General features: G+C 38.8%; 1 protein-coding gene across 49 annotated transcripts in view; it reads left to right on the top strand.

The window, feature by feature from the left end:
• The window catches only part of LOC147377709 (nuclear body protein SP140-like), an 81,151-nt gene that overhangs the window by 37,637 nt on the left and 24,972 nt on the right, over window positions 1-18,542 (top strand). For 15 of the 49 annotated variants that reach the window (XM_086336468.1, XM_086336460.1, XM_086336456.1 and 12 more), the window contains 3 exons: window positions 2,476-2,556; window positions 10,648-10,761; window positions 11,746-11,799. In XM_086336468.1, coding sequence (XP_086192594.1) covers window positions 2,476-2,556; window positions 10,648-10,761; window positions 11,746-11,799 — 249 coding nt within the window. Of the gene's footprint in view, window positions 1-213; window positions 295-2,475; window positions 2,557-2,948; window positions 3,039-10,647; window positions 10,762-11,745; window positions 11,800-18,542 lie in introns of all 49 variants that reach the window. The other 34 variants (XM_086336324.1, XM_086336311.1, XM_086336300.1 and 31 more) reach the window with 5 other exon arrangements.

Here is an 18,542-nt window from a genome sequence, read left to right as displayed (position 1 = left end):
GTTCTCAGCCTCCGGTGGTAATGATGGGAGGGAGTTACCCTGCAGGCCAGGGGAACTCCAAGGGCAGATCAAGATGGTCTGGGACAGGGACAGCCCCACCCAGGAGAACTGGGCCTCCTGTGTCGTCACCATGAGGTTTTTTTTTTTTTTTTTTGCCATGATTTCCCCTGGTTGTATACTGAGACCTCTGAGGGATTTCATTCCTTTCTGTAGAGGATAACAATGCCTGTTGTGTGATCTGTAAGAAAGAAGATCCCCAGGAAGCCCCGAGCTCCCCACCAAGATGTGAGCCAGGTAAGGAAGGGGTATTGTCAGCCCTGAGCTGCAAGGTGTCAGATGTCTGAATTCAGAGCTGAACAGCATGACCCTGGTTCCCTGCTCATGTTGTAGTTGTTGTTTAGTCACTCAGCTGTCTCCAGCTCTGTGTGACCTCATGGACTGCAGCAAGCCGGGCTTCCCTGTCCTTCTCCATCTCCCGGAGCTTGCTCAAACTCATGTCCATTGAGTCAGCGATGCCATCCAACCATCTAGTCCTCTGTTATAGTAGATCAGTCCTAAAGAAATAGTCTGTTTTTCCTCCACAATCTTTATGCTTGTTTACACTAAAGACTCAATATTGTGATTTTAACTCCTGTGCACCTCTTATTTCCTATAAAGAATAAAAGGTAGGTATTTATCTAGTGTTTAATAGTAATATTATATTGTTATAACTTTGGATAGAGTTTCAAAGAAACTTGGTCCTTGATATCTACTTGTCAGAAAGAGAGACCAATGACCCTAAGCCCACAAACAGTTTTTGCCACATATTCTTCATCAGATTATTGGATTATATAGTGCTTTATTGGGCTTCTCTGATAACTCAGTTGGTAAAGAACCCACCTGCAATGCAGGAGACTCTGGTTCAATTCCTGAGTTGGGAAGATCTGCTGGAGAAGGGGCAAGCTGCTCACTCTAGTATTCTTGGCCTTCCCTTGTGGTTCAGCTGGTAAAGAATCTGCCTGCAATGTGGAACCTGGGTTTGATCCCTGGATTGGGATCCCCTGGAGAAGGGAATGGCTACCCATTCCAGTATTCTGGCTGGGAGAATTCCATGGACTGTATAGTCCATGGGGTCACAAAGAGTCAGATATGACTGACTTACACTTTTAGTGCTTTATTCTTTTTCAAAGTACTTTGGCAACTGAGATTTCCTCACAGAATTTTAGTTCTTAGCCAGGGAAACCGTTATTATCCCTCCTTAGCAATTAGAATACAGAAGCACAGAAAAAAGAATATTTGTTTTTCCCTTGAGATCAAAGTAGGAGGAAGGGTGAAGACCAGTGTCCTGAGTATCTCAGTACAGGTGGTGGCTGTGTGAGGCTTGTAGGAAGTCAGTGTCATCACACGATGGGAGTCCAAAGGCAGACCTGCAACATCTCAATCACGATAGAACAGAACCCAAACCAGAGAGCCTTCCACTTCTCAAATAGAGACTGTCGGTAGGGAGTGGAAGAAATTAAGAGAGAGAGAGTGAGGCAAGAAATGAATCCTGCTACAGGGTTTGGGGGCTTCCCCTGTGGCTCAGTGGTAAAGAATTTACCTGCCAATTCAGGAGAAGTAGGTTCAGTCTCTGAGTTGGAAAGATCTCTTGGAGAAGGAAATGGCAGCCCATTTCAGTACTCTTGCCTGGAAAACCACATGGACAGAGGAGACTGTGGGCTATAGCCCACGGGATCACAAAACTTGGACATGACTTAGTGACTAAACAACAATAGGATTTGAAAGACCTAGAGGAATAGAGCTGGAGAGAATAAGCAAAAAAATGAGAGTTCAAGATCATCACTGCGGAAAAAATGTAAAGATAGGAGATGTTGGCGGGGGGGAGAGCACACAAAATCAAAGATACATCTTCATAATTATACACAATTATTCTCCTAGTGCAGAAGCAGAAATGTTTAGAGGCAGGTCTATAGATAGGAAACTGAGAAGCAGAGGGCAGGAGAATGAGGTGAATGAAGTGGAAAGAGAGGCAGAACAGGCTTCATTGGATCTCAGGTGTGGTCCTTGGAGCAGATGTCCTTTTTCCCAAAGGGCAGCTCACCTGTGCTCTGAACCTCCTAACTCAGCTCATTTCCTTCTTTCTTTTTTTTTTTTTTAAGTGGAGTATAATTGCTTTACAATGTTGGGTTAGTCTCTGTTGTACAATAAATTGAATTAGCTATATGTATACATATGTCCCCTCTCTGACATCCCTTCCATGTCTGCCTCCCGCCATCCCACCAGCCTAGGTCATCACAGAGCTGAGCTGTCTGAGCTATACAGCACCTTCCCACTATCTGTTTTACACATGGTAGTATATTCGGGTCAATCCTAATCTCCCAATTAGTCCAACCTCCCCCTTCCCTATCCCTGTGTCCACATGTCCATTCTGTACATCTGTATCTCTATTCCTGCATGGAAATAAATTCCTCTATACCATTCCTCATTTCTTTTCAGAGTCCTGTGATCCTGAAGCTTCCCAAATGACTGACAAAGAAGAACAAGAGGAGCTGCCCAGTCAACCACTGGATGGAGAAGGTATTCATGACTTCAACTCCTATGTAACTAATTGAATCTTTTTCTGTCTACGGGGAGGAAGATCTACTCTACTCCTCTTCACATGCGCACACAGAAGAAATACAAGGTGCCACGTGGAAAGAATCAAAAAGACGGAGGAAATTAGTTGTATTAGAAGGGAGTGAGATGGGTTTGTTGTGAGATTATGTTCAGCCTCTGGTGATAGTGTCAGGAGCCTTGTTAACCTCCAGGTCAGCTGAGTTCAAAGGCAGGAGGGTTATGGGTTGGGACATTCCCACCTTGGAGATTCTTTAGCCACCATAGTCTTCCTGGTTGTTTCTGGTAGGGCTTTCCTACTATGGTTTCCATTGGTCATACACTGGGTTTCTAAGAGATTTCATTCTATTTATCAGAAGGCAGTGGCACCTGTTTAGAAATATGTGATGAAGAAGAGACTCAGGAATCCTTGAGCTCACCACCAAAAAGTGGACCAGGTGAGGGAGGTAAGGATGGTCTGAGCTGCAAGACGTCAGGAGGATGGTGTTTCCTAATGGATGCTACTCTGGGAATACCCCACAATGGAAGTTTCAGTTAATTCTGAAATACAGTCTTCATGTTTACCTTGATTCTTTGGGAAAATGCCAGGACTTCGTGCGTGCTGTGCTCCATTGTGTCCAACCCTTTGTGACCCCATGGACTGCAGCCTGCTAGGCTCCTTTGTCCTTGGGATTCTCCAGGCAAGCATACCGGAGTGGGTTGCCATTTCCTTCTCCAGGGGATCTTCCCCACCTAGGGATTGAACCCATGTCTCTTTCATCCCCTGCACTGGCAGGCAGATTCTTTACCACTGAGCCACCTGCGGAAACCCCCACCACCAAAGCATGGACCAGGTGAGGGAGATAAGGATGGTCTGGGCTGCAGGGTGTCAGGAGGATGGTGTTTCCTGAGGTATTGTACTCTAGGAATACTCCACAATGAAAGTTTCAGTTAATTCTCAAATACCGTCTTCTCATTTACCTTGACTCTTCGGGAAAATGCAAGGGACAAGAAACCTTGAGCAACTCCACAATTAGGAGGTCATGCTGTTTGATAGTAAGTATCCATGTATCCATTTGTAGTAGATACAATCTCACACAGGAAAAAGAACAAAGAAGCTGCACAAAAATGTGATTAATTTTTAGTGAAACTGTTAGAACATTATATCTATTTAGTATCCCCGAAGAATATTTACATTCACCTCTTTCAGCACAGGAACATAACCTTTCATTTATCTGTTGTCTATAGAGACTTAATTTATTGCTTAAGTTGGTGTGACATGTTTTATATCACCATCAATGGTTTCTTTGTCTAAATGTTTGAACTTTTGATCTTACTATGGGAATAACTCATGACTTCAAATGTTTGAGGTTCTTTGGGGGTTTTAGTGGTTTCCTACTCCATGGATAACTCTCAAAGACAAAGTACAACTGGGTTTAAGCTGATTCTCATGACTAAGTCATGGTCTTGATATAAATGGTTTGTAGCATCCTTGCCCTAAATGGCAATCAATAGCTGCCAGACTGATGTTTCTTAAGGCTGTTTTCTGGATTAAAATTTATTTTAGAAGCATAATTGCAACTGAAGTCATAATGTTTTTTAAGAAGTTGGTTTGGGATGACAGTGTATTCAAAAATTCTTAAAATTGGCTCTACTAGAAATACAGTAGAAGAATTAAATTAAAAGTTAGGGTGGTGATCATAAGTGTGTCAGTCTTGGAATGTTATTATTAGCAGTAAAGATAACATTATGAGGAAGTCAGAGGCTTCAAACATTAAATGAGTAAATTGAAAAGCTGAAATAGCAAGGATAAAGGATAAAAAATGCGAAGAAGAATGTGACAATCAGTGTGACAAGCTAGACATCCAGGAAAACCTTACTTTGATGATCTTGAGTGGAAGCAGTTCTACCTTATGGAATTGTCTCTATGTTCTGGGAATCTTTGGGAATTCACTTAATATCCATTTTTCTATGGGTTCCTGAAGATATTTAAAATCTGTTTCCATTGTATTCAGATGTTATGATCTACTCCAAAAACATAATAGCTTTCGGTTTTAGCAACCTGACATATCCTAGAAAAAGCCCCAGGCTTCCCCAATGGATCAGCGATGAAGAATCCACCTGCAATGCGGAATGCAGGAGACATGGGTTCAATCCCTGGTTTGGGCAGATCCCCTAGAGGAGGAACTGGAAATGCACTCCAGTATTCTTGCCTGGAAAATCCTATGGACAGGGGACCCTGGTGGACTACAGTCCATGGGGTCGCAAAGAGTTGGACACAACTTATCAACTTAACAACAACAACCACAGAGAAGGTTCTAAGTTCAGTTGCTTGAGATAATTTTGCTTTCTGTAAGGGAATGAACTCTACAAGGAAATCTGAAGCAGTCATTGCATAACCAGCCTGGGATCTATTTTTCGTTATTATCTTTTGTCTCAATTTTTATTTTTATTTTAGAGATAATATTTATCATCAAATAATATTAAGTCAGGATTTAGTATGGAAGTGAACTTCCAGATGTTCAAGCTGGATTTAGAAAAGGCAGAGGAACCACAGAACAAATTGCCAATATCCATTGGAGCATTGAAAAAGCAAGAGAGTTCCAAAAAAACATCTACTTCTGCTTTATTCACTATGTCAAAGCCTTTAACTGTGTGGATCACAACAAACTGTGGAAAATTCTTAAAGAGGTGGGAACACCAGACCACCTGACCTGCCTCTTGAGAAATCTGTATGCAGGTCAAGAAGCAATAGTTAGAACTGGACATGGAACAACAGACTGATTCCAAATAGGAAAAGGAGTACATCAAGGCTGTGTATTGTCACCCTGCTTATTTAACTTATATGCAGAGTACATCATGAGAAATGCTGGGCTGGAGGAAGCACAAGCTGGAATCAAGATTGCTGGGAGAAATATCAATAACCTCAGCTAGGCAAATGACACTGCCCTTATGGCAGAAAGTGAACAACTAAAGAGCCTCTTGATGAAAGTGAAAGAGGAGAGTGAAAAAGTTGGCTTAAAACTCAGCATTCAGAAAACTAAGCTCATGGCATCTAGTCCCATCACTTCATGGCAAATAGATGGGGAAAGAGTGGAAACAGTGAGAAATTTTATTTTGGGGGCTCCAAAATCACTGCAGGTGGTGACTGCTGACATGAAATTAAAAGATGCTTGCTTCTTGGAAGAAAAGCTATGACCAGCCTAGACAGCATATTAAAAAGCAGAGATATTGCTTTGCCAACGAAGGTCTGTCTAGCTATGGATTTTCCAGTGGTCATGTATGGATGCGAGAGTTGGACTATAAAGAAAGCTGAGCACCAAAGAATTGATGCTTTTGAACTGTGGTGTTGGAGAAGACTCTTGAGGGTCCCTTGGACTGCAAGAAGAGCCAACCAGTCCATCCTAAAGGAAATCATTCCTGAATATTAATTGGAAGGACTGATGCTGAAGCTGAAACTCCAATACTTTGGCCACCTGATACAAAGAACTGCCCCATGGAAAAGACCCTGAAGCTGGGAAAGACTGAAGGCGGGAGGAGAAGGGGATGACAGAGAATGAGATGGTTGGATGGCATCACCAACTCGATGGACATGAATTTGAGCAAGCTCTAGGAGTTGGTGATGGACAGGGAGGCCTGGCATGCTGCAGTCCATGGGGTCACAAAGAGTTGGACACAACTGAGTGTGTTGGCCATCTGGTGATGTCTATGTGTAGAGTCTTCCCTTGTGTTGTTGGAACAGGGTGTTTGCTATGACCAGTGCAGTCTCTTGGCAAAACTCTAGTAGCCTTTGCCCTGCTTCATTCTATACTCCAAGGCTAAACTTGCTTGTTACTCCAGGTGTTTCCTGACTTTCTTTTGCATTCCAGTCTCCTATAATGAAAAGGACATCTTTTTTGAGTGTCAGTTCTAAAAGGTCTTGTAGGTCTTCATAGAACCATTCAACTTCAGCTTCTTCAGCATTACTGGTCGGGGCATAGACTTGGATTACTGTGATATTGAATGGTTTGCCTTGGAAACGGACAGAGATCATTCTGTTGTTTTTGAGATTGCATCCAAGTACTGCATTTCGAACTCTTTTGTTCACCATGATGGCTACTCCATTTCTTCTAAGGGATTCCTGCCCACAGTAGTAGATATAATGATCATCTGAGTTAAATTCACCCATTCCAGTCCATTTCAGTTCACTAATTCCAAGAATGTCTACATTCACTCTTGCCATCTCCTGTTTGACCACTTCCAATTTGCCTTGAATCATGGACCTAGCGTTCCAGGTTCCTATGCAATATTGCTCTTTACAGCATCAAGCCTTGCTTCTATCACCAGTCACATCCACAACCAGGTGTCGTTTTTGCTTTGGCTCCATCCCTTCATTGTTTCTTAAGTTATTTTTCCTGATCTCCAGTATCATATTGGGCACCTAATGACCTGGGGAGTTTATCTTTCAGTGTCCTATCTTTTTGCCTTTTCATACTGTTCATGGGGTTCTCAAGGCAAGAATACTGAAGTGGTTTACCATTCCCTTCTCCAGTGCAAGTTAGTACTTCTTAATACATTTAATATAGTTTCATTTGCAGGATAAAGCCCTACCTATTACATTTTTAGGAGTTTCTTTGAGGGAAATATTATTAAATTTGTCATTTACTTTTGACATACCAAAAATTCCCCACTGAAACCCAAAGATATCTTTTGTAAAAATTTTCTGTTTAAGTGCAAGAGTTTAGACTCATACTGAGAGTACAAAGAGGAAGTGGAAATTCTGCCAGTGGGAGCTTGTGACTTTGGTAGAGACAAACCCATGACAAACAAAGAGGCCACTACACCCAGTCATAAGTATGAATAGTGTCCTTCTCGTAAATGAGGCATTGAACTCATCAACCAAACAGAGATGAGAAAGAAGACATATGATCAAATACATGATAATAGTTATGTAGTAAACAAAGTGATTTTCTTTCACAAATTAATACAATGTCAAATATCCTCATGAAGGTTTTGGTGAGAGACTCAAGACAAATGTGACCAAATATATTTGCACAAATTGGCTATGGTCTACTGGAGCCCCACCCATTAATTAGTCTTTGGGGCTGGCATGGGTTGGGGATTTATCAAGTCTGTGTCTCTATGTATTTGCTTTGGATCACTATCTTCTAATAATTAAAAAGCATGGGAAATTCAGGAATACACAAACACATGAGATAAGACTTTTAAAAAAATAGACAGAAGAAAAGAGAGTAAATGAAGAAGTGGAAGAATAAGTACATTGACAGAATATTTGTTAAATGCGGTGCTGCCAAACCAAAAGATCCAATGATTTTGTATCTAATTTCACACATATCTTTAAATACTAAAATAAATTCAGTAAAACCTCAAAGAAACAAGTCAGAGCTCAAGTTGTTCTTGGGACAGCTTCACTTGGAAGTGGATCAGGAAGACAATCTGAGTCATGCACAAAAAGCTGTAGGTTTGTACCTGTTGGTTCAAGGGTCTCAAAAGACACCCCTAAACAAGTCTTCGTGATGATCTTGCTGGGAGCTCTGTTTTTGAAGGCAGAGGTCATCATGCAATATCTAAAGCTAAAGCTGGCAAGGCACATGGCAAGAGGAGGCACTGTGCTTATGGGACTCAGTGTCTTTCAAAAAATAATTTTATTTATTTATTTTATTCATTTATTTTTATTTAAATTTTATTTATTTATTTTTAATTAATTTTTATTGCAGTATATTAGATTTGCAATGTTGTGTTTTTATTTACAGTTTTAGGAAGCATGTAGTTCAGGAACAGCAGATTTTCAGAAACAGGAGTGTTTATAACTAGGTTAGCATCTAGCCACACTCAGGCTTGCTGAAGTGTGTCTGTTGCTGATTGGCTGATTTTCATAAGTGTAAGGCCACCCTTAATTGGCTGGATTTAAATGTGGCTAGTGATGTAAACAGTCATTGGCCAATTGGGATAAATTTAAAACTGGCTCTGGTAATTATGGTTTGCAATTTTCAAGACAGTTTTTCCCAGAAGAATAAGATCTTTATATCTTATTCTTAAAGCTTAAAGTAGAAAAAGAAAAGTAGAGAAAGCAATTCAGTTCAGTTCTGTCGCTCAGTCGTGTCCAACTCTTTGTGACCCCGTGGACTGCAGTACACCAGGCCTCCCTGTCCATCACCAACTTCTGGAGTTTACTCAAACTCGAGCCATCCAACCAACTCATCCTCTGTCGTCCCCTTCTCCTCCTGCCCTCAATCTTTCCCAGCATCAGGGTCTTTTCAAACGAGTCAGCCCTTTGCGTCAGGTGGCCAAAGTATTGGAGTTTCAGCTTTAGCATCAGTCCTTCCAATGAACACCCTGAAAGGTTGTTGTTGAATCACACAAAGACACTGGGATTCTTGGCCCCCGGAGGAGAAGAATTCAATCCGGGGCCAGAGACGACGCTTGATCGCTCAGAGCTTTTGTGTAATAAAGTTTTATTAAAGTATAAAGGAGATAGAGAAAGCTTCTGACATAGGCATCAGAAGAGGGCAGAAAGAGTACCCCCCTGCTAGTCTTCAGCTGGATTGTTATATAGTCACTAGCAGTCTGTTAATGAAAGAAAGGAATGTCTTAAAATTCAGAATGGCACCAGGCCGCTCACCCATAAGATGCATTTTGGGATAATCTTGGCACCAAATGGTTTATCCTGGGCCATAAAATGATTAACTTGAATCTTGAAGAAGGGCGGACTACCATACAAATAGTTTCATTTACATAGATTAGGGGAACAATATCTGAGTATAACATACTGGTTTGTCAAGTACGTTCTGAGCCAAGAGGCGAACGGACTTGAGGACAGAGTTTGGGGTAAATGCATAGCACATTAGCATAGCTTAAGACAAATATTTTATAAGAAAAAGGCATTGGTTATCTCTAGGTTTGAGAATAGTTAACTTCAGGTGAAACCAGGTGTTCTTATGGCAACACAGTATTTTAAGAGAAATCTCCTTTTAAATTTATATAGAGAAGAAAAAAATATTGCTAGTTTGTTTCCTCCTGCCGATTAAGACGGAAAAGGCAATGGCACCCCACTCCAGTACTCTTGCCTGGAAAATCCCATGGACGGAGGAGCCTGGTAGGCTGCAGTCCATGGGGTTGCTAAGAGTCGGACACTACTGAGCGACTTGACTTTTACTTTTCACTTTCATGCACTGGAGAAGGAAATGGCAACCCACTCCAGTGTTCTTGCCTGGAGAATCCCAGGGACGGGGGAGCCTGGTGGGCTGCCGTCTCTGGGGTCGCACAGAGTCAGACACGACTGAAGCGACTTAGCAGCAGCAGCCGATTAAGAGAGATAAAAATGTCTGACACTTGCAGGCTATTTCCTCCGTTTGGAGACCCCTGGCCTTCCTGCCTGTTACCCTCTCAACCCAGGACTGAATTCCTTTAGGATTGACTGGTTGGATCTCCTTGCAGTCCAAGGGACTCTCAAGAGTCTTCTCCAACACCACAGTTCAAAAGCATCAGTTCTTTGGTGCTCAGCTTTCTTTATAGTCCAACTCTCACATCCATACATGACTACAGGAAAAACCACAGCCTTAACTAGACAAACCTTTGTTAGCTAAAGAGAAAGCAGAATGAGGTACAAAAGATGGGAAAAAACATGGTTTTATTGGACCACAGGTGTGATTATTGGAGCAGATGTACTTTTTTCCAGAAAGCAGTTTATCTTAGCTCAGAATATCAGTGTGCAGCATGAAAGCACCAGGAACTGTATCCTAATCACTGTCTTAGGATCTGTAATGTTCTTGTTTCCCTTCAGTATCTGGCAGACTAGAAACTCTCCAGATGAATACAGAAGAAGATTCAGAGGAGCTAGGTTCTAGCCCACTATCCTATGATAGCCAAAGTAATTATGAATTAAAAAAAAAAAACAGAAACAAAGTTCTGGTAAAGATAAAGAGATAAGAAAGGGAAACAGGGAGACTTAAAGAAAGAGTTAGATGTATGGAAAATCAGAGGAAGAAGTAGAAAAGGGGGATCAACAAAAAGGGGTTCAGAAAAGAGGATCATTGGGGAAATAAAAAATCTTCATAAGCCTTGATTTTGACCCAGGTACAGAGCTGCCAACGTTTGGAAATAAGTGCTCCTGTGTGATGTGCTTCTCGAAAGATGTGCCCAGAGATCCAGAAGGAAGAACTGAAAGTATGCAAGCTGATGACATGTTAGGTAAGGCTACCTGAGGGTGGTGAGATGGGGGTGGCTCCACTGGCAACACAGACCTAGGTAGGGTGGTGGCAGATGGAAGGAAGGAATAAGGAATATGGCTGGCTTCCAGTCTATCCCAGTATCCTGATCTCTGCATTTGCTTGACCTGATCCTTTTGGGACTAGCAGGGAAGCAAGAGATCATTATAAAATTGTGTTTAAGGGATGGCCCGTGTTGATTATACATGGTTGATATATTAATTGGGCTTCCCTGGTGGCTCAAATGGTAAGAATCTGCCAGCAATGCAGGCAACATGGATTTGATCCCTATGTTGGGAAGATCCCCCAGAGAAGGGAATGCCAACCCACTCTAGTTTTCTTGCCTGGCAGGCTACAGTCCATGGTGGTGCAAAGAGAAATACACTCTTTAAAGTGGCAGTTTATTGTTTAGTCCATCAGTGTATTACTAACAAAGCTTTGTGATTTCCAGTGATTTCTATCCCTGTCACCCAAGAAAGTCAAGTGTATGTCCATCAATAGGTAACACTGTCATTTTGTCACAATCTTAGAAAGGTCTCAAAAGATAGCTACTCCTGCCACTTAATTGTCAGAAGGAAAGACTTCAGATCAACTATTCTTAACCCAGCACATAGGTTTGATAAATGTTCTCCAGCACGTCACTTGTTTATATAGTGATACTATTCACTTTTGCATATAAGGTCTTATTTCATCCTAACAAAATTCTTAAGGACTAGACAAATATCCCTGAGTAAACTGAAATTTATAGATATTGAAGAATGGTTTTCAAAGTCCCATTAAGAAATAATGGAAGACCCAGGGTCCGGGGCTCCCATGTCTCGATTCAGTAGGTTTGATTCCTTTACGAGAAAGAGAGATCACAACCCAAACGTCTTTATAAATTCAAGCCTTCTGCAGTATGAATCATCTTAAGATTTGTAACTTTTGTTTATTTATTTTTGTTTCCACATCTTGTGTTTTTTCCTAGATACGGTAGATCTTGGAAACAACTCTACTGTGAGAAAACCCAAGAAGAGAAGAAGTAAGAGTGCATGCAATTTTATTTGCTTTTGATACTAAAAAGGAGTTTTTAATGCCAGTTTCATTATTATTATTATTTATAATAATGTGTTAATAATATGAAAACCCCATAAAGGTGTCTATATCCTAATCTCTGGAACCTGTAATCTGTTATCTTACGTGGCAAAAGGGATTTTATACATACGATTAAGATCAGGACCTTGACATTGGAGATTATCCTGCATTTTCTGGGTGCACTCAGTATCATCAAGAGGGCCTTAAAATATGAAGAACTGTTCCTGACTGTGAAGAGAGGAAGAAGTGATTATGGAAGACAGTCACAGAGAGATGCAATATTGCTAGCTTTGCAGATGGAAGGAAAGAATAAGGAATATTGATGGCTTCTGTTAACAGAAAGTGAGAAAGGAAAGGAAAGAGATTTCCCTCTACAGCCTCCAGACAGGAATGAAGCCCTACTGAAACCTTGATTTTAACCCAGAGTGACCCTTGTCAGACTTCTAACCAACATAACTATAAGATAATGAACTGTTTTAAGCCACTAAATTTGTGGTCATTTGCTATGGTACCAATAAAAGAGTAATATGGATTTTGGTTATTGGAAGTGGGATGCAGCCAAAATTCATTCCTAAAAATGTGGAAGTGGCTTTGAATTTGGGCAACGGGCAGAGGGAATTTGGGTAATAAGAATTTTAAGTAGAACAATAAAAAATGTCTAGATTGCTTTGAACAGTTAGTAGAAATGTGGTGCTGAAGACTGCTTGTGAGGACTTGGAAGTGAAGAGCATGGTAGGAAAAATCTATGTCATTTTGGAGAATATGTAAATCATTATGAAAAGGCTGTTGGGTCGCTAAGAGTCGGCACGACTGAGCGACTTCACTTTCACTTTTCACTTTCATGCATTGGAGAAGGAAATGGCAACCCACTCCAGTGTTCTTGCCTGGAGAATCCCAGGGATGGGGGAGCCTGGTGGGCTAACGTCTATGGGGTCGCACAGAGTCGGACACGACTGAAGTGACTTAGCAGCAGCAGCAGCAGCAGCAATATGGAGGCTAAAGGTGTCATGAAGGAAATAAGGAACGTGTTTTTGAAAATAAAAGGAAAGGGAATCCTTACTATTTAGTGGCAGAAAGCTCAGCAAAATTAAATCCTGCAGTTATGTGGAAAGCAGAATTTTTTGGATATATAGCTAAGATTCCTAATTACAAAAGGTGCAGCTGGTTTCATGTTGCTGCTTAGAGTAAACTGTGAAAGGAAAGAGGTAAGTCAAGGGAAGAGCTGCTAAACAAAAGGAATCAGGACTTGATGATTTAAAATTTTTTTAGCCTATTCAGATTGCAAAAATGCTAAAGTTAGGAGAGTCACTGTCAGGAAAACATGCTCTGCAGCAACAACCAGGAGTGTCACTATTTAACTTTTTGCGAATGTCCCAGAAGCAGTGAAACATCAAAGTATTCAGTCACACAAATTGTTCTTCAAAGAGATTAAGTTTGTGACCCATAGGTACCCTCAGCCATCGCAGCAGAAGTGAAAAATGGATATGTGAGTCTACAAGAAAGATTTGTGGAGGAGACGCTCGTCTAATGGATGAGATTCTCATGACATATATGGAAGATATAGAAGATTCTTAAGACATTTATACCAACAGAAACAGAGATGTCCTTGTTCTAGTCCTTAGAGCCTGTAATCTGTTACTTTACCTGGCAGAAGAGACACTGGTGGTGTGATTAAATTAAAGATTTTTAGATGGGGAGATTTTTCTAGATTATCTGGGTGGCCCCAATCAAGTCACATGGGTCCTTAAAATCAGAAAACTTTTCTGCTATGGAGAGAGGGATATGTGACTATAGAATAATGGTCAAAGGAGATACAGTGTGAATGGCTTTGGAGAATAAGGCAGGGAGCAATGAGCCAAGAAATGTGGGCAGCCTTCAGAAGCTTGAAAAGGTAAAGAAATCAAATATCCCCTACAGCTTCCAGAAAGAAACAAAGTCTCTAGATGCCTTGATTTTAGCTCAGTGAGACTTGTGTCAGATTCCTGATCTTCCAAACTGCAAGATAAAACATTTGTGTTGCTTTAAGCCAAGAAGTGTATGGTAATTTATAATAGTAACAATAGAGAACTAATACTCTTCATAAGACAAAACAGAAACAAACAAACAAAAATCCTGAGTTTCACCTTTATATCATTAAGTTACATTTTTTAAAATAGCAATTTATAGTTTTTCAAACCTTGTTGTTTTCAAAATTTTAAAATATATGATCCGTATAAATTTTGATTGATATGTATTTTTCCAGATTTTTCTGTGCATGTTTTGAGATATTTACATCATACACTAACACATTATATCATAAATCTATTTATACTGTTACATTTCCCTTACTTTAAAATCAGTATGTCATGCACAAGAGATTATAAACATTTAACATTTTGCCAACGTAACTGTAAAAAGTTTTCTTTTATTCTGCTTTAATTTGCATTGCTCTCATTTTTATTGTGGTTGAGCATTTTTCATTTGTTATTGGTTATTTATTTTCCTTCTTCTAAAAATGGATAATGTGTATGCCTTACCAGTATTGCTATCTTTTTTAAACCATACTGAACAAACATAGGAATATTTATATATACATTAAACTTTGCCTATGTATACTGTTAGTATTTTATTTCATTTGATGTTATTCTCTTAGGTTTGTTTATAACATATTTTGTCCTAGAGAAATTTGAAATTTTATATAGTAAGATCTATCAGGATTTTCCTTTATGGCATCTAGGTTTTGTTTACAATATATAAAGATGTTTTCCAACTTGAAATTTTAAAAATACTTATATATGCTTCTAAAATATTTGACGTACTTAATACTTTTAAATGTTTAAATTTATTATTCATAAAAGACTCACCTCTTTGTGTGTAATGTGAAATAGTAATTACAGGGAGTAACACCAACTTTTTTAAAAATTGAAATATGCTAATGTACAATATTATATGTTATAGGTATATAATTTTGAAGGTTATACTCCATTTATGGTTATTATAAAATATTTGCTATATTCCCCATGATATACAATATATTCTTATAGCTTATTGTATACCTAGTAGTTCATATCTCTTAATTCTCTGCACCTAATTTGCCCCTCCCCTCTTACTTCTCCTCACTGGTAAGCATTAGTTTATTCTCTTTATCTGTGAGTCTGCTTCATTTTTGTTATATTCGCTAGTTTGTTGTATTTTTAAGGTTCCAGATAGAAGTTATATCATACAGTATTTGCCTTTCTCTATCTGACTTATTTCACCTAGCATAATTCCCTTCAAATCCATCCATGTTGACACAAATGGAAAAATTTTCATTCTTTTTTATGGCTGAGTAATATTCCATATGTATCTGTCTATATCTATCTATCTATCTACCACATCTTCTTTTACCATTCGTCTCTTGAAGGACACTTACACTGCTTCCATTTCTTGGCAATTATAAAAATGCTGCTATGAATATTAGGGTACATGTATCTTTTCAAATTAGTGTTTTTGTGTTTTTTGGTTATACATTCAGGAGTGGGACTGCTGTGTCATATGGTAATTCTATGCTTAGTTTTCTGAAAAACCCCAGCACTGTTTTTTCCACAGTGGCTGCACCAACTTACATTCCTATAATAGTGTGTGAAGTTTCCCTTTTCTCCATGCTTTTGCTCACCTTGCTATTTGTGTTCTTTCTGATGAGAGCCATTCTGACAGGTGCGAGATGGTTTTGATTTGCATTTCTCTGAAGATCAGGGATGTTGAACATCTTTTCATGTGCCAGTGGATGCCAACACTATTTCCTTCATGATTTGAATGCCCTTTTGCATCTTTTCTGTGTTCATGGATCTGTGTCTGATTCTACTCTGAGATGCTGGTCTATTTAGTTTTAATGTGGTACCAAGTTGGTTTAATTATAATATTTTAAAGTAAAATTTTCTATTCCTACTTGATATATATATATTTTTTTTTTTCAAAGAAAAAAGTAAAAAATATAGTGAGGAGCAACAGAAAAGGGGATTTCAGAAGTCTGATTAATCTGGCTCACTCATTATGCATAAACTTTAGAATCAGTCAAGATTTCCTCCCCACACCTCCACAACTGCATTGGAACTTTGAAAATATATTGAATTTGGAGATTAGTTTGGGTAGAGTTGAGGTTTTTACAAGGAGCATGAGCTCTTCACTTATTCAGGTCATCTTGTATGTTCTTCAACAAAGTTTTAGCTTTTGTAAATAGATCTTGCCAATTTTTACTTTCCTAGACAGCTTTATTGACCTATAATTTCATATAATAGTATTTATCACTGTTAAGGTATGACTGGGTAAGTTTTAACAGACTGACCTCATCAATTCTTTAGAATTTGTTGAAGGCTCCTTTGCATCCTAATTTATGGTCAATCTTTGTGAATGTTCTCTGACACTTAAAAATTGTATTTGAACTATTTGTTGGGGTCTGGTTTCTTCCCATTTACATAGTCTTTATTAAATACAACTTTGTTTTTTAATTCTTGCATCTCCTAAATTAGGCTGTATTTGTTCCATCAGGTTTGTATTTAAGTGTGGTAAACGCTCCCACATGACTCTGTGTATTTGACTCCTCACTAGTCTATTGTTTTACTTTAAATATTTTGATGGTATTCATGACTATATGACTTAATGAATCTTTTCCATTTATTGTTATACAGTGTTTCTCTTTATCCCTACTAATGCTTTTAATATTAAAATCTCTTTTTCTGGGTGCTGATAGTGTAATGTGAACTTTAATGTTTTATGCTTTTTGGTGCTTTTTACTTCTTTTATGTTAAGCCCATTTTTGCAGCTTTGTTTTATGCCTCTTTTAACAACACTTAGCTTCTTCTAATCTTCTCTGATCTTTTTTTAAATCCTAACCGTTTAATAGTTAAATTTTATTTGTTTACAGTTGTTCTGATTCCTGATATACGTCGACTTGTATATCACTGTTCATTTTTATTTTTCTGTGTTTTTGTGTCTCTTTCCTACACTCAAATGGATTGAGATAGAATTCTATATTCCATCTTTTTTCTCTGCTGGTTTAGAGATTAGAGATGAAATTTCTGTAATCTTTTTGACCATATCCCATCCCCCAAAGATGACAAGGATCTTAGCATGGATTCACTGAAGACAGACCATCCATCTCTACTATTTAGCTATTATTTAACATTTTATTTTAAATTTTCTTTTAATTATAATTTGGAGACTATTATGATTTTTGCAGTTGACATCTATTTAAACACTTAAAAGTCATTTTACGTACTCACCACTGTTTCTTTTCTTTGATTTTGCTTTTTGTCTAGTTGAAATAAATCATTTAGTTCTTTTAGTGAATGGTCTGTGAAAGTGAAAATTGCTCAGTTGTGTCTGACTCTTTGTGACCCCATGGACTATGCAGTCCATGGAATTCTCCAGGCCAGAATACTGGAGTGGGTAGCCTTTCCCTTCTCCAGGGGACTTTCCAACCCAGGAATTGAATCAGGGACTCCTGCATTGCAGGGGAATTCTTTACCAACTGAGCTTTCAGGGAAGCCCTATAAGTGGTAAATTTTTCAAGTGTTGTACGTGCAAATTTGTCTTTATTTTAATAGAATTTTTTTCATGAAGTTAACAATTCTAGGTTGACATTTATTTTTCATCAGTACAATAAAGTGTTTACTACATTGTCTTCTAGAATCTGTTTTGTGACTAATGAAAATTTCTCTTGTTGTGATTGTCATTTCTTGGTAAATAATCTGTGCTTTCTCTCTAAAAGTTCTTTCTCCAACACTGAGTCATGGAAAATTTAAATTTAGAGAAAACTTGGGAGAATTTTATAGTATACACCAGAATACTTTAATATAGATTCACAATTGACATTGTACTGTTCTTGCTTTATCACATTTCTTTCAATTTATCCATTTCCTTATATCCACTAAGCCATCTTCAAATCTGAAACATTTCAAAGATACAGATGTCAGTACTCTTTCCCCCAAATACTTTAATATGTACATCATTAACCAGAGTTCCATATTTATTTGTAGTTCTTTAATTTTTTTCTTTTGAAATAAAGTGTATAATAAAATGTACAAATACTAAGTGTACCATTGATGAGTTTTAATAGATTCAGTTCTCCCATATTATCCACATCCTTATCAGGATACAGAACATGGCCATCACCCTGGAAACAACCCTTAAGCTCTTTCTGGGATATCCTTACCCCTTACTCATCAGTGACAACCATTCTTCTTCTTTTTTTGAAGATGATAATTTGGCTTGCCTTAAAACTTTATTTTTTTGTTACAATGTTTTATTGTTTCCAGGATATTTTGTTTCCGCCCCCCACAAAAGACTTTAGGGGTGGTGTGATATTTTTCACAAAGGCTAAAATTCAGTGGTAGCATTTCAGATATTAGTGTGCATGAAGGCAGAAATATTTTGCAGTAGGACCCATCATCTTATTTTGTCTTCTTTTTAAAGAAAATTTTTTGTTGCAAGATATTTGCTTCATAATATTTTGCTGGTTTCTGCCATACATCACGGAGAAGGCAATGGCACCCCACTCCAGTACTCTTGCCTGGAAAATCCCATGGATGGAGGAGCCTGGTGGGCTGCAGTCCATGGGGTCACTAAGAGTCAGACACAACTCACTTTTACTTTTCACTTTCATGCATTGGAGAAGGAAATGGCAACCCACTCCAGTGTTCTTGCCTGGAGAATCCCAGGGACGGGGGAGCC

The sequence above is a fragment of the Bos grunniens genome, chromosome 2, assembly GCF_055505025.1.
Source record: "Bos grunniens cultivar Pamir isolate PY7600 chromosome 2, Bosgru_T2T1.0, whole genome shotgun sequence".
Classification (NCBI taxonomy): Eukaryota; Metazoa; Chordata; class Mammalia; order Artiodactyla; family Bovidae; genus Bos; species Bos grunniens.
The sequence above is the reverse complement of the archived record's forward strand: the minus strand, read 5'-3'. Positions and strand labels throughout refer to the sequence as shown.